This window comes from Drosophila ficusphila, unplaced genomic scaffold (genome assembly GCF_018152265.1).
Source record: "Drosophila ficusphila isolate 14025-0441.05 unplaced genomic scaffold, ASM1815226v1 contig_412, whole genome shotgun sequence".
NCBI lineage: Eukaryota > Metazoa > Arthropoda > Insecta > Diptera > Drosophilidae > Drosophila > Drosophila ficusphila.
The window spans coordinates 1,730,877-1,757,524 of record NW_025064326.1 but is presented as its reverse complement, the minus strand read 5'-3'; the positions used below and the strand labels follow the sequence as shown (position 1 = coordinate 1,757,524).

Sequence of the window (26,648 nt, the reverse complement as noted above, 5' to 3'; positions counted from 1 at the left end):
GAGGAAACCCATTTCTGACCCCTTACCCTTCTCTGCCTCCTCCTCCTCCTGACCCCCACTCGACTGCTCCTTGAGATTCCCAGTCCTCCGGCGACGAGCATATGTGTGAACTGGAACAATGAGACGCGGTCGCGGGATGCAGAATCCCTCGCCGTTGAGATCCTTCGAGCTTCCATTGCTGCTGGCGGCGGGCGAGATTAGTCGCGTGTCCTTCTGCTCCTCCAGTTTCAGGTCCTTGACGGCCTGCTCCAGGCTGTGACGCCGCACGGAAGCAGAGGACTCCGCTACCGGCCTGATGCTCCTGCTGAAGGAAGTGGACTGGCTGGGCATCCTGATGGTGGCGTACCTCTGGACCGAGGTGTGCGATCTGCTGAGCGGTTTCGCTGTCCTCTTGGGCGGCTGAGGGGGCGGTTCTCTGGGCGGAGGGACCATCAGCCTCTGCGGCTGCTGGCAGATGACCATCTGGTCCTGGGAGTCCTCAGCGGCGGAGGAGAACGTGGAGTAGGCGGAGGAACTGTTGCTGAGATTTGGGGCCTTGCCCGAGACCTTGTGAGGGGATCTTAGGGTGGCGTAACTGGGCGGTTGCATCATCGTCTGGGAGCGACGAAGCGAAGGCGGTTTCACCGAGAGCTGTTGGCGTGGCCGTGGAACCCTGGTTCTCTCCGTGGGATCCAGCACGTAGTGGTTGACTGCAGGTGCTGCTGGGGGGACTTCCAGCTTCTCCTTTTCCCCCGGAGATTCTTCTATGGGATCCTCGGCCACCCAGCCGTTGTGCTCCTCCTGGTTCTGGTGGTGCTGGAAGGAGGATGGCTTGAAGCCACTCAGCTCCTTGATCGTGGTCACTATCCGCTTGTCCCGCGACTGCTGCTCCAGCTGGCGGATGTTCTCCAGGGCCATCTGGTACTTGCTCAACGCGGAGATGCCCTCGATGAGGAAGCCGCTGCCGGCGGAGCTGCCCTGCCTGCTCAGCTTGGAGCCGCCGGTCGCCGTCGAGGGGGTTTGGTTCGCCGCCCGCAGCCAGTTCTCCTCGTAGAGGGCGCCCATGGCACTCGGACCCTCGAGCGAGAGACTCGCGTCCACGGCTTTGCCCGGGTAGTGTTTGATTTTCATGGCAAGGGAAAAGGAAAAGTTTCACCTGGCCAGAGGCGAGTGGCAAGTGGCTACGTGCCTCGTCTTCCCCTCGAAAATATCTTCACTTCGCCGTTTAGTTTGCTGGGGCGTTTGGTTTGGAGCTACGTTTTGGGAACTCTTTTGCATAACCCAAGCTCGGGGTTTCGCGCACGGAATACCTGACGAGTCACAGGGAATGGTCTTCAGGCCTGATGGTGGTAACAAAATAACAAAATGTATTTGTTATTTATATTGCAAAAGACACGGGCTTGGGCTTGGTGGCTCTTGCTGTTTCAGCTGCTGTTTCTGCCGTTGTCGATGTTGTAAACTTTCCATGTTTTCGCGACTTGCCTCACGTCTGTGCATTGATTTTGTTTACGACCAGTTAATCTACCGCCTTTGACAAGCTGGCCAACAGTGGTGGCCAGAATAATAGCTTTCATTTCGGACACCAAGGAAGCCCTTCCGAAAGAGTGCTTTTAAATGATTTTACATAAGAAGTTATTGTGGGAATGGCCCACATTTTCAATGGATTTTTTATATTTATTTTACTGCTATCAGGTTGACCACAACTGTCTCTCTTGAAGACTCAATCTCCACCGGATTTGGGGAATTACGCACGTAGCTTTTCTGGCAGCCATGCAATATACAAAAGCAATTAGCCAGAGCTGCAAATTAATTTCGGGCAATTGGTAAGAGCGTGTGAATGAGCGAGTCGCGTTTATTCTCCACGTCTTCGAGTTGCCAATGCATCGAAAGCTTAATCATCGACAAATTAGCCAATTGTGAACAGGGGAAGTGACAATTGGCGATGTTGCCAAAGGTAAACAAAAGAGGCGTTCAACAAAACCAACAACCAAAAACCAAAAGTGACGTAGTGCCCGACCTAGAGAAACCCAAATAGACCGAGTGACCATCGGTGCTGGGCTCCAAAGTGGAGCGTGACTCCGAATTGGAATTGGAAGGGAGTTGCTCGATTGGCTCGAGGGATTTCCAATCGATTGTGGATCGATTGGCGCTAATTGATCGCTCAAATTGACGCAAATGATCAGACTCGATGTGGGCTTTATGACTCAGTTAAATGGGGTGTGTGCAATCGGGATGAGCTAAGTCTAATATTTGTTGAACACTTTTAGATACTGCACATGAATGTACAACTATTTTTGATTGGCTACTTAATAAGTCTAAGCTATTTTTAGATAAGTATACAATTTGGTTACTATTTGACATGTTTTGCCAGACATTTGTTTGGTTTATTTAGGTATAATAAAGACCTTGCTAAACAAATACCATAAACAAGATCACATGTTCGCCTTAGCTAAATTTCACCATTAAAGACATTGTATCACCCGGTTAAAAATTCAGCCAAAGCGGCTTTTTCCCACACAAGATGTTGTTTTCATAAATCAGAAGGAAAAAATTCCACAACATCTGCTGCGATCCAATTGAAATCGCTGATTGTCACGACTACGCACAATCAGAAACTGACTGAAGCTGACTAAACAAACAAACAATCGGCGACGAGCAACAATTACCAGCGAACTCAAATAGTGATCACTTTTAGCGCCTTGAACAAGATCAATGAAGCAGTAAACAAAAGACCGCCGGTGTTGTTGAACTATTCTCGTAACTAATAGCAAATAAATTGCCGTCTGCGAAGACATTTATTTGCGTAAGAGCGTCGGCTGAGATAAATCGAGAGACCCGAGAAGTCGGCAATTCGTTATCAGTACGTGGGTTTCTATGTGGGAACAACTCGTGCCTTGGCTTTCAAATGCGATAAGAGGTGTGACAACACAACCCGCCGAGATTGCTGGCCAGAAAACAATTTCCCTATCAGGCACTTCCCCTTAATGGCTAGCTTTTCCTGATCAAATGCGTGGAAAGCGCTGGTCCGCCAAGTTTGGAGTTCGGCGAGTTCGTTGGGGTCGAGGTTTGCTGGCTTTTTAAAATGCGGAAATCCGTCAGGCCCAGCTGAACACCCAAACAAAAAACACTCGGGAGAAAAAATGTGTACAAATTGAAACTGCAGACATTTTGCAATTTTGCCCAGAGACTGGCTTCGGGCCTTAATGGTTGTTGGTTGTTGGTTAGTTGTTATTGGATGTTGAGTGTTGGCAAGGTCAGCCAGTGTCTGAATCGCCGATTTGAATACAATCGCACAGCAGAGGAAACAAGAATTCTCTAAAAAAATTATAGCTTCACTCTGACTTCACTTGCACTGTGGAAAAAACATATCATTTAGAGTCTGATAATGGCTCACTTATCGTTTTGTTAGCAATAAATAACAATAATCGTAGGAAAATATCAATTTTCACTCGAAGTTATTCATGTTCATGGGAAAAAGCAGTTAAAGTTGTAGTCAACTATTGTTAATCTTTTGATATTCAGCATAATGTGTATACTTAGCTGTACGATTATCTTTTCGCATCAAAATAATATTCACCAAACTTGTTTAGTTTTTAGCTCGTATGTTTAAGGGGTTATATACCTTTTTTTTTTCAAAAAAACGAAAAATTTTTTTTAGCTGAATCCTAAAGTATATCCCCTAGAGAACATTTTCCCAAATTTTTGAAGAGATCCGAATAATAGTTCAATAGGAAAACAGCGTTTTGAGGCGCGGTTCGTCACTCTTTGTAACGCAACGTAAAACTTTGAATGCGATTATCTCAAAGTCGTTTTTTTCCAAAAGTGCATTTGCTGTGACCGCGATTGCACAAGAACTATTTGATCGATCTTCTTCAATTTTTTTTTAAAACATTCGTAATGATTGTGCCGAGTTCGCCATTGAATCAGTTTTTCTGCGGCAATTTCGATTTTGCAGTTAAGAAATTTTTAATAAAATTTTTAGAGCTCGAAAAATCAATTTTTTGAAAAAATTGTTACTGTATGCAGAAAAAACCAAATATTCTTGAAGTAATTCAATGACGAACTAGAAATAATACTAAACTAATAAAAATTTTTTGGTTTATTGATTTAAGTTGACCCGCTGGACTTCCATCGTGGTCACCGCAAGCCGCTATAACAAAAAAAGGGTTATGAGAGAATTGCCATAACTTCGAAAGTTATTTATATTTTTTTGAGAACAAACGTTTGTTGTGTCTATAAAAACATGTACTATCAATAAATAATAACCTCAGTATCATAAAATAATTGCTACACACCTGAAAAAAAATCCAAAGTTCCCTCATTTTTTTCGCTCAAAAAGGTATATAACCCCTTAAGCACCTCGTTTTTCTGAAACTGCTATTTATAGAAATTAACGGATCTCCAGAGACGGGGTTTTGGGTTTTGGAAGCCTCGATTAAGGCGAAGTTAGTCACAGACTTTGGCTTGTGGGCCAAGGGCAGTGGATTCAGACTCGGATTCGGATTCAGATCGAGTCCGAGTCCAAGTCAGTTTCGGTTTTGCATGACAGCTCGTAATTATACACACAAACTTGGTTTATTTTTTCGGACCGCCCTTTTGACTGACAATTAAGGCAAGGCGAAAACCAAAAGCCAATGGCTTAGTCACTCGTCGTGGATTATTTCTGCCTCCGCCGACATGACCGCATTTTGGCACACACACTGGCTGGCAAATCATCATAATAAATATTTATGTCCGAAGACCAGGCTGCGTTTCTTTTGTTTGTCTATGCTAATGAAAGTCGTTTATGAGAAAGTTATGAAAACTGGATGAACGGGGGAGAGGCGATCGGAAGGGAAGAAAGATCTTTTGTGTACACAGTTTAGATTGTAGTCAAGCAAGATCGAGAATCAATTTTATAGAACCCTATTCCGGCGATCTCCGGTCTCTCTTTGCTTTGCGAATATTAATTGAAAACAGCGATAAAGCTGTAAAACGAGATTCTGAACTGAGCCATAAGGTTCTCTGCTCTGATTGCTATTGGAATCTGAGCTCAAGTTACTGATTAGATTAAAAACCATCGGGGAATGTCCCATGGAATCACGAACTGGCACTTTCAAAAGTCTTATTTACGTGGAAAAACACATTTTAGCAAGCTTCCATAACAAAAAGTTGTTGGTTAGTGGCCTTGCATCATTAACTTTCGATTAATCAACTTTAAATAGCTTTTGGGCATCGATATAATTGATTAATTAAGTCTGCTCTTTGGGAAAGAATGCAGGCAACCAATATGAAAACCAAGCGTTCAAAAGTCTATAAAAATTTCAACAAGGAAACACATAATTGTATAAACCACAAAATAAACAAAAATGTAGCTACCCAATTGGTTCCACATGCTTGATATCAAATAGAAACTGCATCCATATTTTCCGAATCAATGGAAACACAACATTAAGTAGCCGCCCAAATCGTTCCACTTGTGCGATATTAACTAGAAACCGCCCCGGAACACTATAATTTCGAGCCATTCAGCCCCAAATTTCCCAATGATCTTGTGATCTGCCTATCATTTTCCACTTTTCGTCCATTACTCAATCTTTTTGGAGCGCCCAAGCGAAGCCAGTTCATTTGGCATGTCAAAAGGCGAATGCAAAACTCGTTGGGTTACTTAAAAGTGAGAGTGCCCCCCCGGTTCCGAGCCCCCAGAGACCGCGGAATCGCCGAGTTCCGACCGGTCTTGGCCCGAGTTAGAGTCTGATTCCCCGGCTAACTATCCACCGAGTTGGGATTGTTGGGAAATGACAAAAGAAGTCAAATGACAGGTGGAGACCCGGTTCCAGGGCATGACATTAGCACAGATGCTTCTTTCTGGCTCTGGCTCTGTCTCCCTCGCGATGATCATTATCTTTTTATAAGTCTTTGCCTGCGATTTCACACGATTTCTAAGTTTGGGGTTTTGTTTCATACTTCTGGCCATGTCTAATTTAATTTTAACATTCTTCCGCACTTCAAGTGAATTTCTTTCGTATCAGATTCCCTGTACGATTTGTGTTCTCACATTCTTGCACGATCAAATCGGAGTAGCGACATTTGGCATTATGCGGTTTGGCTCTACAATATAATATCTGTATTTCTACACCATTTTTGCCGTTTTTATTTCGTTTTTTTCGGACCAATGACCGAGACATAATACAAATACAAATCAACGGAGCAGTAACAGCAATAAAACAGCAACAGCAACAGCAACAACAGCAGAAACAGCAACAACAACAGCTGCAAAGGAAAACCACAAACCGGAATTCTTCAAGTGATCTTTACGTTCAATTCGAGAAAAAGAGCAAATCCAAGTCAATTCTCCGTTTCGGTGTCTCGTTCTCCGCACATTTGTCTCTGTTTCTCCTCACTCTCTGTGGGCGTTCAGTGTTCAGTTTTTCCGTAATGCAAGTATTTAAACAATTCACTTTCACTTTTAATCCACTGAATTCCAAGAATTACGCGCAGTTCAAAGAAATTAACACCACCGTTTTCCGATCTCTTTTAGCATAATTACAGCCGCGATGGGAAAATTATGCGGTTTGTTTACTTGTTATTTAGAACAGCAACTAGAGCTATTTATGTAAGCATTGTGGAAATAGCGCGAAGGCATGTGTGAGCGGCATTGTAATTGCCGGGTATGTGGGCTTTATTATTATTTCCCTGCCGATTGCTTATGGCGAAAACGAAATAAAACCGTAAACTCGGCGCACAGAAATCTCGACAAACTACCCGCAGAAATAACGAGACACGAAGAGGGAGTTTGGGTTTCTGTTATTCTGGCAGGTAAGGCAAATCAAATCGAATCCAGGTGCAGTTTTCGCAGCCGAGCGCGCATGCGCCTCACACGTTTTATCGCTTCAATGTCTGCCGGACGAATGACGAATTGTCCGAAGATCGGGGATCCGAAACACAGGGTATTACTCATTCCGAGCGAGCGATCGCTTAAGAGCGGAGAAAGAGCGAGCGAGCGCTATGTCTCCACAAGATTGAATGTGGGGGAGAGACAGTGCAGCAGCTGTTTTGTTTGTGGGCGAGAGCGCCACAAATCAGGGGATACTCGTGTGCGTGTGTAAGGTGAGAGAGAAAACAATGCACCCACACAATCACACAGGCAGAGAGCTGAGCAAAAACAAGTGCTGCACGCAGGAAAAAGTGTAGCGATTAGTTAAGAGCTCAAAAATCACAACAGGATGCATCTTGAAAACTATTAATGGGAAATTTTTTGAAATTGATTCCAGAAAAGTTTTGCTTCAAAAACAAATATAATTTTTTTTATTCCGCTGGACCTTTTTTTATTAGATTAATTCTGTCAGTGTAGCTACGAGTGGCAAGCCGGTGAACTGGTTTGGTCCAAACTGACAGGCCAATTCGCTACCCAAAGCAAAATATAGACAGAAACGTTATCATCTGGAAAACGTAACAATTCATAAATGGAACAATGAACATGCAAAAATATTTTTAGATCCTCAAGTCCAGTGACCTCATAGATAGCTCTAAAAATCGAAACATAACAAAAATTCACTTCAATTCGGTAATCAGCACGAGTTTCAAAACAAATCAGACGCATAGCCCGAGATAAGACAGTATAATCAGTAGGTTTTCTATCTGAAAAATATTTACTTAGTGGTATTTATACTATATGTATACAGTTTCGAGTGCATTTTCAGGGCATCGGGATAATCAGCAAGGCCGAAACCATGAACATCTGCGGATGGGGATTTCTCGTCAACTGCAGATTTCTCTCTGATTTTCTCTCTTTGGAGTATCATATGTGCGAGACTATATGATATATGGACAGATGCCGTGACATCTGTTCATCGGTTTCGAGTAGCGGACATTGGTGCTTCAGGTTAAGGAAGCGAAAATCCCATGACGACGATGTTGCAAGATTGAGGAAGCATCCTCTTCCAATTCATCTTGCCACTTGCGGAATGCATAATTCGGCTGTTGATTTAATCATTGTTATTTTATTTATACGAGCCACAATCGCTTCCATCCGTCTGGTTGCGACTTAAATGCTAATGTTAGTACGTAAATTAAGTCGGCGACTAAATTAACACGAAAGGCACACACACAGAACCCAAGCGAAACCGAGCCCAGTTCGAGCAAATATTTAAGGCAACAATTAGCCACGAAACCCGAGTCTAAAGGCCCGGAGCACACCCAGAAATAAAATGGGCGCAAGACAGACGCAGAAAAACGTGCAAAAAACTATTAAACAAAATGCTAAGCGAAAATTGAAAGGAAAACCCGCTTGGGCATTGTTTCTTTTCAGTCGGCAGTCGACAGTCGCCCGCTGACATTTCGCTGCAAGGCGAGACTCTGAACTTCTCTTCTTTCAGCGGCGTGGGTGTGACACACTCCCCCTGAAACCCCCTCACTGTACACTTAAGACCAAGTTCCAATCCCTGCCCAATGCTCAGGTATTTCACATCTGGCCAAAAACACACGTGCAGCTGGGCGAACTGGAGGAGTAGGTGCTTATCTGCGGCAACTAGTTGCACGATCTTGGCGGGGCAAGGTGAACAGATATAGGAGGTTATAAGAAGGGATAGGAAAAAATAAGGGAAAAGAGAAAATCATGTGGGCGAATTTCAAGGCAAAAGTAATAGCACATGAATGAACATAATTTACATATTTAAATGTCATTACCTTAATTATTGTGCAGATTTGAAAAAGACAAAGCTTTAATATGAATTGCATAGATTATCCTTTCCAAATTTCACAGATTTTTAATCGGATCTACATACATTAAAATCTTTAAGGTTAAGAAATGTTCAACCTCTTCAAGAACTTGAAAAGAACTTTACGTGCTCGACTTACTCACTATAGCTTATCACCTTTAAAATCTTATGACTCATTGAAATTTTGCATAATTATTCACTTTAATCCAATTATCATTTAGATACCAAATATGGATGCATTTTACACAATTTTGGTTTTAGTTTACACACATTTTATAGCATACTTTGTGGCTGAATCTACAAGATGAAATGCAATAGTATCTGAAAACCTCGCTGAACTGTATGTATCGAAACCATAAACCAACTCCCTCTTGTATTCACCTTAAAAACTAGATGATAACCTTACTAAATTATAAGCTATCCTATAGATACATAATCTTTCAACTCACCTTCCATGACATACACAATGCTGCCGACATCGCCCTCCTTGATGATCAGATTCTTGGCCGGGTACTTAACCGGATACATGCAGTCGACGATCTCGCGGATCTGCGTCAGATCCAGATTCTTCATGAAGTCATTATCCAATATGGCAGCCTTGATAAGTTCACGGGAGCTGCAAAGCGATATAAAAATTCAATTAGCTGTCGATATTAAAAATGGCAAGAGACTGCCAATGAAATGAGCAAAGGCAATAGTCCAATTAATTTTCCGACTGACACATATAAATCGTTTTATCTGGTCGGCCAGTTTGGCTTACAAGCCTTGCAACAAGTTGTGCCACCAAAATTTGGCGGCATTTTAATTCTCTTTTTTGCAACCCAGTATCGATGGATGTTGGCATGCGCGCAATCGACCGATATGAAATTAATACAAATTTGAAAATTGTACGCTTCGTTTTTGGGTGTGGGGTTCGGATCGGTTATTTCGGGGGAGTGGGGATCCGTATCCATACCCGTGTCCATGGACCATGCCATGCTATGCCATGTCGGCAATGCCTGTAAATGTCAAATGACTTTATCTGTCAGCGAACTTGACAACTGGCCCGGGCCAGAGAAACAGTAATGGGAATAGAAGCGGTGGATCGGAAAAATTGGAAGCCAGAGCTGAGCTGCGGTGATTAATTAAAGCCGGTCAAAAAGTGTGGCCAACATTCAGTGTGATTTAAAATACTGGAAAGTTTTAAAACGCCAATATACCAAACTTTGGTATATTAAACTGGAAAACTGTAAATGTATTCTTTTACGTAAAGGAAAAAATGCTTTGAAAAAATTGTAGGGTTTTTATTTTTAATGTCAAAATAACTAAAAAAATGTGGTTCAAGCCCACCCCGACAAAATGGTCCCACCGATTCGTGCCCAATGGTCGACTTAATCACGAAGGCGTTGCTCAGGCTGTCGTCAATGGGGTTGGGGGCCAATTTGTAAGCCTCGTTTTTGGCAGCGATCTGAGCTCGGCTCGAATATGAGTTTGGAGAAACCTGCAGCTACCTGATTGCCCCAAAATGTGGTGATGAGTTGGCTCGGCTCAGTGGAGTATGGAGCATGGAGTATGGAGTGAGGACATTTGGCCGAAACCGACAACTTCGACCAGACTCCAACACCTGTGTCGCCCGTTTGGCGGGTACTCATGTATCTTGCGGGTTTTCGGCTACACCACACAACACTCACAATTAAAGCTTAATAAAAAATAGTCAAATTTATTAAAAAAAGCGACTTGTTTCTAATCGAAACCCTGGTCACGACTAGTGGGTCTAGGAAGCGACTATTTTTTAATAACATGGATAGTTTTTTGACATAGTAAAGTATTAGATTTCAGCGGCCCACAAACCGAAACGAGTTCTTTTAATAGAGTTAAAAGTAAAGAAGAAGGAGTAAGAAACACTCTGAAAAAAAGTATGAATATTTTACAACAATTTAGCTCCAAATTTATACAAAGAAGGGTTTTTTATGGAAATTAAAATTCTGGTAAATAATAAAGTTAATAATTCGACAGAATATCCCTTATAATTTTTGTTTTTGAAATATTTCCAGCTTTTAAGAAATTGTGTGCAGTGTAGACGAGTAGCCGGAGGTGGTGGGTCGCTCCGCGGTGTTTGCCCCGTGGGGTTTTGCCAGCGGAGCTCTTTTTTATATGCCTAAATTAACATTTTCCTTGGCTGCCACACCACGCACATGCGTGCCACAATGGCGGCGGTGCAAGTGGTGCCAGCGGTGCCACCGGTGCCAGTGGTGCCACATTCGCTGCGAGCCAAAACAATTAATGGCTTCAATTAGACCTACGGGCCGGATCGCTCGAGCGTTGCAGTTGTCGGAAGCTATAACCATTCAAATGGCTATATTTGTGCGTAAATTGAATCCGAAATGTGTGCCAAGGCACGGAACGAAATTGGCTGCACCTTAGCAGATACTCGGAGCCTGTCCCCAGAGAGATCTCCCAGATCCCCGGTCGTCGATCAGTTGCGGGTGCGTTCGCTTTGCGACAGACAAAACTGGCAGGCCGAATTGAAAGTGTAAACACTTGGCGGCTAAGAGCAGTTGACAATAAAAGCGGACTGGCTCCCCGGCCGGGGAATCGAAAATGGAAATTGCGCATAGAAGTCGGCGCCATTGGAAGCGACAACCAACCGCGAAGTGGACTATTTTGGGTGGGGCTTGGTCTTTGGCTCAATCGTTGGCCATGTGTGAGTTGGCTTGCAGTCTGCGAGATGGCAATCAAGGCAATGAACGCCGAAGGGGAGGAGACTCACCCAAGAGTTTGGCTAAGTGAAATGAAAAATTGCACACCAATTTGATGTTGTCAAACAAATTAAATAATGTGCGATAGTAAGCTACCGTTCAAAAGTGGATAATGCCACACATCAGTTTCTCAAATTGCTTTTAATTAAAACTAAAAGATATGATATTTCCACTTTTTTCACACACTTAAAATTTATCTAGCAACAATATATTGTACAACTCTAATTATGCATTTACAGTCTGACCCACATGTTTTTTAGGAAAAAAAAAACCCTGTTGCTTTGTCATCATGACCGTGGACACATGTATGTGCAACATGTAGCAAGTTCTGAACAGTCCCCTCACCGCATGACACCACCCTTTGAGAAACTCCACTGCGCAGCCAATTTCGCACAATTTTGTGGCATTATTTATTAGATGGCCCGCTGAAAGCCAAAAGGCGACAGTTGCGTGGTGCAAATGGCCACAAAAGTACTGCGACCAACCTCGGTCCCAGTTCTCAGTCCCGATCCCATAGACTTCACGCATATATATCTGTATATAGCGAGCTGGAGGCCTACGGCGCTTTTGATTTATGCCATGCAAGTGTCAAAAAATGTCCTGTTGCACACACAAGCGTCGCCGTCGGCACAGATTTTGGTCAGAGATAAAATGGACCTCAATTGGCCGGCTCCGAAATCCAAAATTCAGACTCAGAAACCCACCGACCGCCCCCTTCATTCGGTCATAGTCGCCAACCATTAAAATGTTTGAATCGCAATTGAATTTCGCGTATTTGCCAGCGATTTTTTGTGATTGTGTCAACAGCTTGGGGTCATAAAAATGGCCGATTTAAACAAATTTGCCGCATTACTTAGCGCTTGATACGCATTCAGATTAAACTTCACCAGGTGTATGCGCAAAATCTTAATAAATATGAATAATAAACGTACATCGATTTAATTTTGACATAGAGATAATAAATACTACGGCGAACGCACAGTTTATATGCCAACAATTTTACCAATTACACTATTTTATTTTAAATTGTAATCTTTATTATTTTTGGATTGCCAAGCATATTTTAAAATTATGTAGCCTTGAACTCCAAATAATTCTTTATTTTTATTACGACAAAAGCGAAAGCGATTGTTATTTTTAGAAGAACCCCCAAATGTTTGGCTAATTTTACCCGAAAGTTTTCCACTCGAATAAAAAATACTTTTCGGAAGTAGGCGTTTGTTTGTTTACGCGAACGGCAATAATAATGTAAATAAATGTTTTTGGCTCACCCTCAACAATACAGAAATCGTGAAAATTATTTCGAAAGGCATTTCCCAGCATTAAAAATGGATCATCCTGATATCACGCAAAACAACAATAAAACTAAGTTATTGACTATAAAACCCAATTAAAATGAGTAGAGAATTTCTCGACAGCGCGTGTCGCCATTTAAATGATCTGCGATCGCACATGACCGGCGTTTTATTGAAAAGCATTCAGGAAACATCGCCACCAGTGGAAGAACAAATATTTATGTTTTCTTATGTTTCTCAGCAGACAAAGTGGGGAAAGCTGGCCAAGAGCAACGACTTCCAGAGGCGGCAAAAGTGCGAAAAGCGCTGAGCCGACAGATCCGCCCACGCAATATCACAGATTTAATTTTATGCCCTCTTAATTATTTATTTGCCGGCGGGACTGCATCGAATTCTGCATGATCCAAAAAATACGAAAAAGTGTCTTAAAAAATCCCCCTGAGAAAGAAGCGAATGTGACGCAATGTAGCGTGAGTTCGCTGCCAATTGGCAGTCTTTCCGTGGGCCGCGATTCATATATGTGGCTTATGCGAATATATCGAAGCAGATTTTCACATCCGAGTACTGACACTGCCCAAGGCCACCGGGCGGGTGGCTGAGGGGGTGGTGGTGGTGGTGCAGCGCCTGTCAGCCCAACTCAATTTCAATAAACGCATTTGTGGCAGGCGACACAAGCAATCGACGACAGGCGACAGGGCGCTGCTCCCAATATTTGATTAAAATCGGCGCAGTGACGCCGATCCCGATCGTTATCACCGCGAGTATATAGCCTATAGAGTGGCCTATAGATTCTGGACATCCGTATACCCCAGATCGCCATAATGCAGGGCTAATCTGACAAAGCGATTAGGTTCAACTGATTCTACTCGGGCGAAACGGGAAAGGAAAGCCAAAGTGTGATGATTTTTTTCCTATAACTATAGTCTACCCATTTTTATAAATATTGTGTTCTTTTGATCAGTCAAATATTAGTATAAACATCTTAATAGTTAGAATACATAGGTACATAAAGAATATTTTCGAGAGTACCAAATGATTATATAGCAAACACGTAATTAAAAAAATAAGACACATCTAAAGGGAAATGAATCATTAATTATTACTGACTGGCTATATGTTTTATCTGGTTTATAAAAAACGTTTTGTAAAATTATTATTATTATTTTCAAAACCCACACAGACAAATTTGTTACTCAAATAATTCATAATAAATAGTGATCGAAGATCATTCCCATATTTAAGAATCATAATTCCCAATGATTTGTTAAATATTCCCCACAACTCACCGCTCATCCTTGTCGTATTTGGGGAAGCTGACGTGCTCCAGGAGCAGGGAGGACTCGCTCTGCGGCTCCGCGGAGATGCCCAGCGCCCTCTGCCGCTGGAAGTTCTGGCCGGACTTCCGGGTGGCTCCGGTGGCGGTGCTGGGCCCGCTGGCTCCTCCGCCTCCCGCTCCACCGGATGCGCCGCCCGTGCCCGCACAGCCCGCCGCGCTGCTCCGGCTGAAGGGGAAGACGCTCTGGAACTTGTCCAGGTGCGACTTGAGCTCCGCGATCTCGTTGTCCTTGAACTGGAGGGCGCGCTGCATCTCCTGGATCTTGAGCTCCTTGGCCTGGATGATCTGGATGAAACGCTCCTCCTGCGGCGAGGCGGCCACGTAGTTGCCCACGATCATGCTGCCGGGATCCACCATTCCCACTGGGGAGGGCGTGGCCGATCCGCCCCCGCCTCCGGGCGGGCAGCCCGAGATCCGGAGGCCCTGCATCTGCTGCTGGAGGCTCAGCGAGGTGGGCGGCTGCAGCTGCGTGGGCGAGGGGGAGGGGCAGCTGGCGCCGGGAATGGCCACCGGCTGGCTGGGCGGCTGGTGGTAGAGCACCGGGCTGCCCTGGCTGGTATAGAGGCCCTGCGTCTGCGCCTGGAGCTGCTGCAACTGCTGGTAGCGCTGCTGCAGCTGCAGCTCCTGCTGGTGCAGCAGGCTCCGCGGGTCCTGGTGCAGCTGCTGCGCTCCGGAGGGAGGCGTCCCGTAGATCAGCGTGTGGGTCAGCACCTCCGAGTGGGTCGGCGGGGCGGGGATCAGCCGCAAGCCCGATGCCGTGTGCTCCAGGCCAATTACACCGCCAGCCGTCGGCAAGGTCACAATGCCACCCACAAGATTATTATTGTTATTGTTGTTGTTGGGGTTGCCGCCGAGGTTCTGTCCACTGGCGGTGGCGTTGTTGTTGACGATGCTCACCAGCCCCAAGTCGTTTGGGAACTGATAGTTGGCGTTCGGCTCCTGCTGCATGCTGGCCGCTTTTCGCACCACCTCCGTAGAATTCGAATTCGGGTCGGGTCTCCTCGTGTTCAGATTGCGATCTTCGGCACTGCTGTGCCTCCGGTACCGTTGCTTCTGCTGCTGCTGCTCTCTCTCCGCCGGAGGAGCCCTCTCTATCGCTATCTCCCCCCTGTCTCTTTCTCTGTCTCTCTCTCTTTCTGGCTCTCTATCTGCTGGTGCGTCTGCTGGGTCTGTGGCCCCGCTGGCTGGGGCTGTGGCTGTCGCTGGGGTTCTATGTCCGGCGGCTTGGCCTCGGTCCGCGTATCTCTGTCCCGCTCCCTCTCCCTCTCCCGCTCGCGATCCCGATCCCAGTCGCGATTGATTATCGCCGGCTGCAGCTTCTGGTACTCGGCGTAGAAGAACTCGCTGACGGGCGGATCGCTCGGCTTGGAGGCACTGGCTACGTCCGCTGGAGGCGCCTCGCTGCTGCTGGAATTGTGGTTACTGGTGGTGCAGTTTGCTGGTGGTGCATTGCTACCGGAGTTTTGGGCTGGCCGCTTGGTTGCGAAGCACAGCCGATCAAAGCAGAAACGCATCCAGGCGGCTTTCCTGATCAACCGCCGCCACCCGAACGTAAGGAGCCCTGCGAAAGTAAATAAAAACATTAGAATACATTATAGTTCCTATATTTTAGTAACATTGTAAACATGAATCACTTGGGGGAAGAGTGCCAATCAGGTTGTTATGGAATCTAATCGCCGGCTAATCAGCTGAACTGAACTGATTTACGATCGATGGCTTAATTCGATTGTTGAATGGACAATTTACGCAGGGAAATTCTGCTCAGAGACAAGCAAGCTTTTGCACTCGAAAAAATATTACAAATATACTTCTTTGGATATAAATGCAATCAATTCCAATATAAGAAACCCAATAAATATTAAATGCTTTATGAAGTTTTTTTCCCAGAAATTCCGATGGCTCGCAATAATTATCACATTATCAAATACCGAAAATCGGTTATCATTTCCCCTGGATACACAACTCGTCGGACAAGTTGACAATGCCTCCGCTGGTTTTTTTCTTTTTTGGGGGGCGACACGCCTTAAGCCCTTCAAGATAAGACAGCCGACAAATTGTCAACGCGGGTGAAAGAATTTCAAACAGCGAAAACGCAAGCTGGCACACTGTTTTTGTAGTTTGTGTTTCGTATTTGCTGTTTGTGTTGGCTTTGCCATTGTTCTCGGACACGTTTAGACAATAATTCAAGTGGCATGAGCGGGGCTAAAAATAAATCCAGCCAAAGTTAAACATGGCCTGGCCAACTTATAAACAAAGCGCACAGAACCCTATAAACAAGTGTGGCGGGTTTCGGTTTCGGTTTCCACTTTATGTGCGATCGCCGGGGAACATGGAAAAAGCAGCCGAAATTCGCGAGTGGGATGATCACTTGCCACTGGAGTGGGAAAGAGCGGTTACCCAAATTACTTTGCGGTCGAGCATGACCAAAAATTAAAAAGCTGTTAAACAAGATCAACCTGCAAACCAAAATAAACACTTTTCGGAATCTAAAAAGCTCAGTTGTTAGACAAAGATATATATACGGAATCACATTTATTTTGCGCGTACCTTTAATTTATGATATCTTCAAAAATGCTATATTTATTTGTCAATAAAATAAATCATTTGGGAACTAACATTTGCTTAAACTGCGAGCACATAAATATGTTAAGTATACTCTTCAGAATAAGAAGACAAATTGGAAACATCAAAATTTAAATATTTTTGAGATACGTATAACAACGATTAATCGCTTAATATGTTTGGCACAAAAAGGCGTCACAAAAATAAAAACAGATCCGTTTGGAAACCCGTCGATCAAGATAGTTCCCGCACATCGGCGATCGTTTGTTCAAGTAGCTTGAGCCACCTTGATTCTGGGCTCATCCAATTGAGTCTGCGAATTCGCAAGACTCTTGACTTCGATTACAACGAAAGCGATCGCTTTGAAAGGCATTTGCATGTTAATGATCGCACACCCGATTAATGTGCGATTCGTATGCCGTGCTATTTATACGCGCCACTCCATAAACAATGCCAATCGACATTGAGAGGGCGGTGGGAGGTGGTAGGTGGGAGATTGGAGGTTGTAGCTGCGGACGGATGCCCCCAAAGTGCGGGCAATTACCGATCCGTAATTACCCGCAAATTCGCTAAATGCTAAATGCAATTCCCAATTCCACACCGAAATAGTGAAAAACTGACACAACGAATTGAGACAATTGAGGAAGGAATTGTCTGTGGGTATTTTATTTATAGAACCAACACAATTGACGGGCCACTCAAAATCATCTTTGTACTTCCCCACATATTTTGTGGCTGTCTGCTGTCTGCTCCATGGGTTTTCAATGAATTCGCCGCTCGTGATCGGAGGCAGCTTTTGGGCCACTTAAGCGCAATTACGATTGCAATTTGTTTCCATCTCGGGCGCATAAATAAGCAATGGACAGACGGACAGACTGGGTTTCTTCCGAGGCGTATACGTAATATTTTAAGCGATTTTATGCTTTTATTGTAATTTAAATGATTCCGCTCGCCTCGTTATGGTGGCAACTCTGGCCAACAGGTTCTCGTTTAATTTTAATTAGTGTTATGAAAACATTTATTAAACGACAGCGCGAAACTCGAAATCTTTCAAATGTCAACTCGGTTTGGGTGGAGGGTATTAACATCGCCATCGCGGGTTCATTCATGCCTTTTGATAACAGGCCGAATCCGAGTCGAATATAAACATACTGCCTGCATTTAATGAGTAATTATTGGGAGGTCTTCGCATCGTATCGCTGGCCATATAGGGAAGTTCGCGGTTCGCCGTGACTGGAAAAGCTAAACCCGACGACTCACGATCCTATCTGCAATTAGTGTGTCATTATGATCGCAGATCGCAGATAGCGATACTGGTTGTGAGCACCCGACAATTAAAGCTGTTCGCCCACAAATTTGCATAGATCGGGATCTACTGATATTTTTGCAGGAGGAGAGATCTTCGAGATATTTGGCTGCTGTTAAGGTGTTGAGTTAAGTGAATTCCATTTAACTCTTTGGAAGGCGGAGTAAGTGGTACGAAATACCAATGCAGTTTGGATTGAATCCGATTTAATTGCCTGAATCCTTGAATTCTGCGATCCATCAAAGTCAATTCCAATGATCGAAATGTAAATCGTTTTTCTTCAACCCGCTTCCTAAATGGCGATCATCGTTGTCGCTGGCTAATCAAAAGTGACATTTACGATCATCAGGAGATCCCCAGCAAATGTTGTGAATGTCCCGGCTGTCAGTCAGGGAAAGAGAAGACAGAGTGACAGGCAGAGACAGCATGTTAAACACCGGCAGCAAATGGCAACAAATAGCAACATCAACTTAATAAGCATGCCAAAAATGCGCCGCATTCGAATCATTTGAACATAATTAAGCGGTTAGTCAGGCCAATGCCGATCTTTCCCTCGAATTGAGACATCAATTGAGAGTTATGTCGACCGTATTTGGGAACGCCGTCTTCTGAATACATATGTGTGCTCCAGACCGCTATAATTATAGGTTTCAATTACTGGCGAGTGCCCGGCGCTTCCTCAAAACATAAAAAGCGAACAAACAAACTCACAGAAGCAGCGCCAAATTGAAACAAGAATTCTCCGGATTTCTAGACACACGATCACATATAAATTGATTCCCCGGGGGAATTTATTCCATTTCACTTCATTCGATTCCATTTACGCCTTTTCCGCTGCTGGCGTGCAATTATTTGAGTTATTTTCAATTTCAGTTTTCGACTTTTAAACGTTGCACAAACAATCAATAAGAGCGCAATAAAAATTCAACTTGAATCGTGAGTTTAGGTCGTAAATTCCTCAAGAAGTGTGTTTTTAGACTGACCCGAGACCCCCTGCGAACAAATGTTATCACAGCAAGTGATTTAAGTCCCCTCGAAATGGAGCCAATGCCGAGGATCGTGTGTAAATAAATGCTGTGCGATTTGCGGCTAGTTTTCAGTTTTCAGTTCTGCCGTTTTGTTGGTTTATCGTTTATTTTTGTCTTACAAATGTTCATTAGTCCCGGCGACACGTCCGTTGATCGATCGCCATGCCGAAGGCAATTGATCGCCTGATAACACTCGAAAGACATTCAGATACGGCCAGACTAGTGGCTCGATTTAGGCGGTTAGTGGGCATTAAGTGAGCTCTATCTACGGATGCGGATACCTACATCGTTTTGTATGGCGAACATTGTCGTAATGCCAGCGGATCGTTTGGCATGAAACGCACGTTCGATCAATTAAAACCCTCGCACAGCGGGACTGCGATTCCAGTTCGGAATTGGTCCCATTTTGGGGTGACTCACCGAAGGTTGTGGAAGGGTTGCCGTAGGAATTACTTGGGATTTACTTTCAGTTGCGAAAACTTGGAAACAAGGAGGAATTTTAAGTACCACTAAGCTGTAAGTGGACAGCCTTAAAACCAAGATAGGCACTTTAAATCAAAGTAATGAATTTATTCGCTGGCAGTTGTTATTTATAAATAAACTTGGAATGCCATTAGATTACATATAAGAAACCACATTCCCTTAATCACGAAACCCATTTAGTCATACAGTCAAAACAGTTTGTTTACATATGCGACTGATAATTCCAGTTTCTCCAAAGCATAGCACAATTATAAGACCATAAAAGTTCTTCCAAAAAAAGACCAACTTAAAAGAACCGCCGCTTGTGATCAAACAAGTTCTAATCAAACCTTTTTTACTCACGAGCCACTCAAATTACTTGAGACTTTTGCCAGTCATATAGTAATCCGATGAAAAATGGATAAATAATGACAAGAGATTGCAGTGTGTGAAAAGCGAAAAACAACAAGTCCAAATTAGTTGGGGATTAATGGTGAATACGTTCGACTGCAGAATGGAATCCTCTTCCAATGGAGAGCTGACATGCAATCGCAACCAACTCATACATATGGTCAGTAATGAGTGTTGCCAGAGCCAACATCTTTATTCAAACCCCTCTTTAATATAGAGTTGTTAAAGCATTCCTTAATGATCCTAACGATGATCAAACCAGCTAATCAACCGTCACGCTTTTTTGTTCATTGCTCCTATTTTCCTCGGAGGAAACTCACTCGACGACCATGAATAGAATTCTGGATTCTGGACCCCACATCAAGTGCCTCTTCACTTTTCACGTCCCCTCTTCAAACCCCCTTTACCAATCGTTATGACAGTTGCTGGCTACTGAAGACACTGAATAGCACTGAGAGAAAACACCACTAGTTATTAGAACTTGTTTTAAAGGAGCTTTGATATTTCTCCTTCTGTTCATTTTTTACTGAATCTTCAGAGTCCAGTTTGATAGTTTTTGTTTAACTTATCACGATCATTAGTATGATGAATATTGAAAATTTTTATTAGTGTAGCTTTATTAATCGGGTGCCTGGTGGTCACTTCGAGAACTGAAGAGTGGTCGCCTGTCACATGACTGTCTTCAGGAGCAACTCTTCTCCAACTTCTTTTCCTTTTCTCCGGCATTAATTAAAACATCGCCACACACTCACACCAACAGTCTCGGTAAGGAAAATTGCCCGCCTGGGAGCGATGCGAAAAAAGGAGTCGTATAAGGAAATCGCCTGCTTTACCTTTGAGAGGCTGGCAAAATTCTCGTAGGCAATTTGCACTTTTAATGAGCCAAAACAAAGTGTAACAAACGCACAAGCACACCCGATCAACGTTAAAATTCCGATCCGCTGTTTAATTAGTCGAAGCCGTTGGTCTGGCGCGCTGTGGTGTTTTGTATTTTGTAATTCACAGAGTTAAGCGAAGAGGGCCAGCGGAGTTTGGCGCTTGCGATTCAGCGACATTCGTGTTGACCGATTGAGCGGCGCTCGAGAACTGTTTTCCGCGGCGAGTGTGAGTGTTGGGAAGCAACGATCGTAAGATCGTAAGCCTATCGATAGTAGTTGACTGACGGCGGGGCGACGTCGACGTCGACGTCGGTTATCGAAGTGGGCCCAAACCCCAGAAGCGTTTGCCTGTCGCCCGTTTGCGGCTGTCGGTCGCTTAAATTAAACTCGGAATTTGGCTGAAACCAGTTGAGTGCACGCACACGAGCGAGCGAACGGCAAAACTATATATGAATTCATATCAATATGTCCACGCCTCGTCTCTGATTCGTGCGTTGGCCTGCCGATCGTTTAAATAAAATAATAGTAGCACACACACACGCACACACACAGACGCAAAATTGCACTGGCAGCGATCTAATTGCTGGCTGGCATGCTAGAATGAAAAGCGTTTCGGGGCAAAAAAAAACAAATAACCACACCGCCTAGTATACGTATCGAAAGTATTTACTTCCAGGCTCACGCAGCATTAACCGGCTCTGGAGTTTCCTCAGATCCCCTACTTGCATATTCATGAACCGCCCTGGGCGGTTGGGATAGCTTAACTTCGCAGGTAATTTAAAGGATATGCAGTTGACAACATAATGGGGGGCGGCACCAGCGGCTCAAAAACACACTATTTATTATGAGAAAAGCAAAATACTTTTATTTCCGCACCTAAGTTCCACTTCAGAAATATATCACGTATACGCCAGGTGTACGCTGTGCAATGTTGGTTACCCAAGGGGATCTGACTCACTCGCAATAAATTCTGCTAAACCAAGCTCCTCTTCAGCACACTTTTCGAACACTTCAAGCCATTCTTAATTTGCATGCCCCAACAAAATATTACGCATACGCAGTGTTGACAACCCGAGGCAATTTATCGTAAACCTTGCCCAAACTCGCGAGGCGGCACTCAATGGATGATTTAGTGCGGATCACTTCATAAATCATGTCCTGTAGCTCATGCCAATTTCGACATAGCCAGATTATTCTCTTTTTATGTCATAATTACAAAAGCCTGTTGCCCGCTACTTGCGCGTGATTGCAGCGGAAAACGTTTAGGGAAACTGATTTATTTATTACAAACAATATTACGGGGCCTGTAAACAAAACCGAACTGGAAATATTATCAACTCGGCGCAGACGGATTGCGAGCGGGCAAAGTGTGGCGAGGAAATAGAGCCGAGCATGCAACAATCATTTGGCGTGGGACGTGATTTAAGCAAAAATCAAAACATTATTAAATTGTTTACATGTTAATTCAATTGGAAACCGTAACAAAAGTGGGGTGGAAGATTTCCAACCACTGAACAAAAACTATACAACTTTGATAAGTCATAAAATTGTCCAGGAATTTGCGATAAATTGCAAAACATTTTGTAGGCAATACATAAAATAAAAATTAATACACAGATTGTTCTAATATTATAATCACTAAAAAAAATATTAAGTTCTTTTATTATAAAAACGATAACCAAGTTAACCCATTATTTATTAGAAACTAAACTTTTCCGCACTCCACTACAAACTTCCCCCACCCCTGGGATCCATTTAGTTGCCTGCGTTTACTTTTATTAGATTGCGGCGATATGAGTCTTTGTAGTCTCTCGATTTTGTTTGTATTTGGTGACATTGACGCCATTGATAAGGCGTCATGAGAGACGCTAGTGAGCGTAGGCAATAATTATATATATTTTATTTAATTGGTGCAATCGGTAAGGAAAGGTTATTTGGGCGGCAACATAGCAGCAACAGTTGACTCTTGACAACATCCGCCCGTAGATGAAATTATGGTTCTTTCTTAGTTAAACTGATCATTAATAAAAACATTAATTAATTGGTTGTAAAATATAATTTAAAGGAATTTTTTTTAACTAACATTCCCACAATATTCTTGAGTGCTTATTCAAAAACACAACTTTAGTTATAAAGACTTTGAGAAACTTATTTCTATTTATTTATTGAACCGTTACGATATCAAAAAATTTGAACAGTAAAAGCTTGAAGTATTGAATAAAGCTTACGAGCTGAAAGCTTTTTGCAATTAGCGGTGACACAGTCAAATATTTTATTCACAAATTTAAAAAATATCGAAAAAATAATTTAAAAAATTAATGAAATATCTCTTAGATTAAACATAAGTTTAACATAATTAACATAATTCAAAACTTGTCACGAACAGCTGATTTCAAGATCACGAATAGCAGAAGAGAAAATTAAGAATTCTTTCCAAAGAGTAGTTGAATCGATTTCTCTTTAGTAAGAGTATGGCTTTACTGCGATCTCTCTGTATAAACAAACAAGTTTCATTGATGAAAAATCAAATTGGTGTTAATTTTTTCGCAAATTGATTGGCGTGGCGTTTTTCTTTGTCGATTTAACTGTTGAAAATTTGTCAACTTGGCATAAATTTGATATGCAACTTACTCAAGTTGTATTCTTCACGAAATGCGACCTGAAAAAGAAGCACGCCTTCAGAAAGAAGAGCTTCCCAAATCATGTGGCGGCAAAAATTTCAATTTATTATGGTTGAGGGGATAAAGAATTCGAATGATCGGGGGGAAAAGAACGCTATAATGCGAAAATTTGACAAACTGTTTATTTTACGTGCTATAAATGGGCGGAATTACTCGCCAAATGGTTTTTTGGATAAGCAAACAAATGGAAATTGTTGTTTACTACCAGATATACAAATTTATAATTTATAGTATAAAATTGTAGCTGTAATAAAGATATACAACACATATCTTTCAAGTGCTCCATAAATCACCTAAATTATTATAGAGAAGTACGATATTATTGAGGAATTTTAAATTTACCTACTTATCACTTAAAGCCATGATAAGTATATATTACCTTTTAAACCTGGAGTCCCATTGCCTATTGCGACTTAATTTTTCCGAAGTGAAAACTTTCAAAGCCAAGCAAATAAAGCTTGTAATTTATTTCTCCCCTTTCGAAAAACTCCTAGAATTGGTTCCGATAAGAACCCCTCTTTCTTATAATTAGCCAGTACATATTTATACGCCCGAAATCTGCGCAGTTGTAAAACCAAGTCTACACACCCTCACACCTTAAACCAATCGAAAACAAATCACAAAACAACAACACATTTTAATGGCAAAGTGTCAGCGATTTTTCACTGTTGCCTGGTTGGTTTGTTTGTTTGTTAAACTTTATGACAAAATGCTAAAAATAAGCTAGCAAACAAAGCGAAAAAAACTGAACAGCAATAACTAAAACAACTACTGAGCTTTGTTCCCTGTTTGTATAATGGTAAAGCTAAGGGAATCGCAATGAAATCGGAACAAAGAAATATAGGGAGCAAGAAAATTTTCCCTGACTTATCCTTCGAGTGCCCTTGTAAAAAGTCAAGAGTTTGGTTAGAAAGTAAATTGTTTATTTCACATCCTAGACCATTTGGTCCAGGATTATCAAACTTATCATTGAATTTTTTTAATTATAATTATTATTTTTGTATTAATTATTATTTATACTAAATAAGATCTTTTTATGATCGGTATCCCTTTTGGAATAGGGTATAAAATTAGGCTAAGACCCTGAGCAATCATTGAATATTCCGGGCACGGACAAAAAGGAGGCAGCTCTACCTCTACCTCTGAATTAAGGGCTCCATTGCGAAAAAAAAACAAAAAAAAATTATTCAATGGCCAAAAGATTGTGCAATCGCAAAGTTCGTAGGCGGCATAAATCCATAAATAAACAATAATAAATAAGCTGTTGTTCAACAAACAGCGCACAGTAATTGCATATTAAAATGGGGCTTACATGTTGGACGAAATGTGAAGAAATTCCAGAGTCGAAAAAAGTCCGAGAGAATCGCTCTCTTTTTCTTGCTCCTCTTTTGTGATCAGCCGGCTTTTGCGAAGAAAGTTTCTCGGTTTCCACTTGTTGATCGCCGCTCTTTGGTTTCCTCGTTAATTCACAGGAAGCACAGAATTAAGGCCGAAAAAATATATATAAATGAAATGCAGGCGGCACACGAAACTTCGTCATCAATTTAGAGAGTCTGCACTTTTGTTTTCTCGAGTCTTTTCACTTGTGTTTCTATGAAATTGGTCACTAAAATTTAAATGCTTTGCCGCAGAACACGAAAGATTGGGAAATGAAGGAGGGGCCGAGGAGCGGGGGCAGATGAGGAGAGAGAAAGTCCCCAAGAGAGGAGAGCGATCCAATCCCTCATCGCTGTTATTGTTATCACCTGAGTCAAGTACAGTGGGGATCCGTTCAAGCTATGAAAGTAATCCTTCTGTTATTTTCTTATAAATTTGAAATTAATAAAGTAAACATTGAATCAAGTTTTTTTTTTTTTGATCGTTATGTTCCAGGAGGCTCTGGCGTAGGATTTCGTTGCTAAACCAATGCTTGCAGCATACTTTTATGGACACCAAATGTTTTAACGTTATCAAATAAGTGGTCATCGGATCCCCACTGCTCGAAGCTCCACTGTATTTCTCTCTCTCTCTTGTTTTTAACGTGCTCTCCCGCTCCACATAGTTTGTCTTGTTGTTGTTTCTGCCAGCGTAGCTTAGTTAACTTGAGCGGCAGCAACAACAACAGCGAAACTTGTTGCTAAAAATAGAAGCGGCGGAAAAAAATATAAAAAAGCGAAGGCGGCAACGCGCACAAATTGGAAAAAATTATATGAGGCCACTATAACAAAATAAAGGAGTAACAGAACCACAGAAGAGGATGAGTTTGGAACAAGTGGGCCTCTTAGGAAATGTATCAAAGAAAAGCGCAAAAGCAGAACGGCGAAAAAAGGAAATGAGACGCAAAAAGAAATGCACTTCGAAGAGAGAAAGAGAGAGTTGAGAAATGCAGGGAAATTGTCTTGGACAATGTCCCGTTTCGTTTTCAGGGAAAATCTGCCAAAACAATGCGTCATGCCAAGGCGCGAACGAGATGAAGCAACAAACAAGTGATTTTCCATGCATTTAATTGCAGGCTGCACTTTAATTTATTAATTTTCCACTTTGAATCACAAACTAAGAGAGAGAGAGACAGAGAGAGCCAGCTCCACCTCTCTTCGGTCTTTTCCCCCACTTTTTTTAATGCATTTCACTAAAACTGCATTCACGTTTCGCGTTTTCCCGACATTCAGTCAACTTTAACCGTTGCCTTTGCTTTAATTACTTTCTAAGGCAAATAGTTGCACATATGGAAAATCGCTCGTTGTTGTTGTTTCTAGAATTCAGAATTGAGCACAAACGCTAGATCGTACGACTAGCCGAAAGCAACAACAACTAACCGAGTGGCACGCACACACACTAGACCCGTCGTTGAAAAAACGCCAAACGTTGATGTGGAGCCCGCGAGAGTGGAAAGCAATCTGAGCGAACGGCGCAGCGGACAAAGTCTGTGGAGCTCCAAATCGCCAAGAGAGGGAGATCTGCAAAAAAAAGCGGGAGAACGGGAGAGCAAAAGAGAGAGAGCCCCACGGAAAAAAACCGTAATCAGCAGCAGGTTGCTTTTGCATGTACAGGCATTTATCCCTATAAAAGACTTGCACTTAAATAAAGCCATTATATAAGCATTCTTAAGGTGGATAACTGGTGCTTCAAGTCTCGGTGTCTTCTTTATTTCTTTTGTACATCTTAAAACACCAACTGAATCAATTTTCCGATGATCAGGCGGAACAAATCGATTCTATTAATCACAGTGGATTTGTGTATGCTGTCATCTTTCCAAGTGGGTCAAGATAAGCCTCGTATTATAAACTGTCATTA

The 26,648-nt window shown here is 42.7% G+C and overlaps 1 protein-coding gene across 1 annotated transcript in view; it reads right to left on the bottom strand.

Annotated features, from left to right (window-relative positions):
* The window catches only part of LOC108092384 (cGMP-dependent protein kinase, isozyme 2 forms cD4/T1/T3A/T3B), a 30,498-nt gene extending 4,254 nt beyond the window's left edge, over positions 1–26,244 (bottom strand). The window contains 5 exon segments of the mRNA XM_017191940.2: positions 9,128–9,294; positions 13,998–15,172; positions 15,175–15,608; positions 24,688–24,966; positions 26,171–26,244. Of these exon segments, the coding sequence (XP_017047429.2) occupies positions 9,128–9,294; positions 13,998–15,172; positions 15,175–15,561 (1,729 nt within the window). The 5' untranslated portion in view covers positions 15,562–15,608; positions 24,688–24,966; positions 26,171–26,244.
* Between the last annotated feature and the right edge of the window lie 404 nt (positions 26,245–26,648).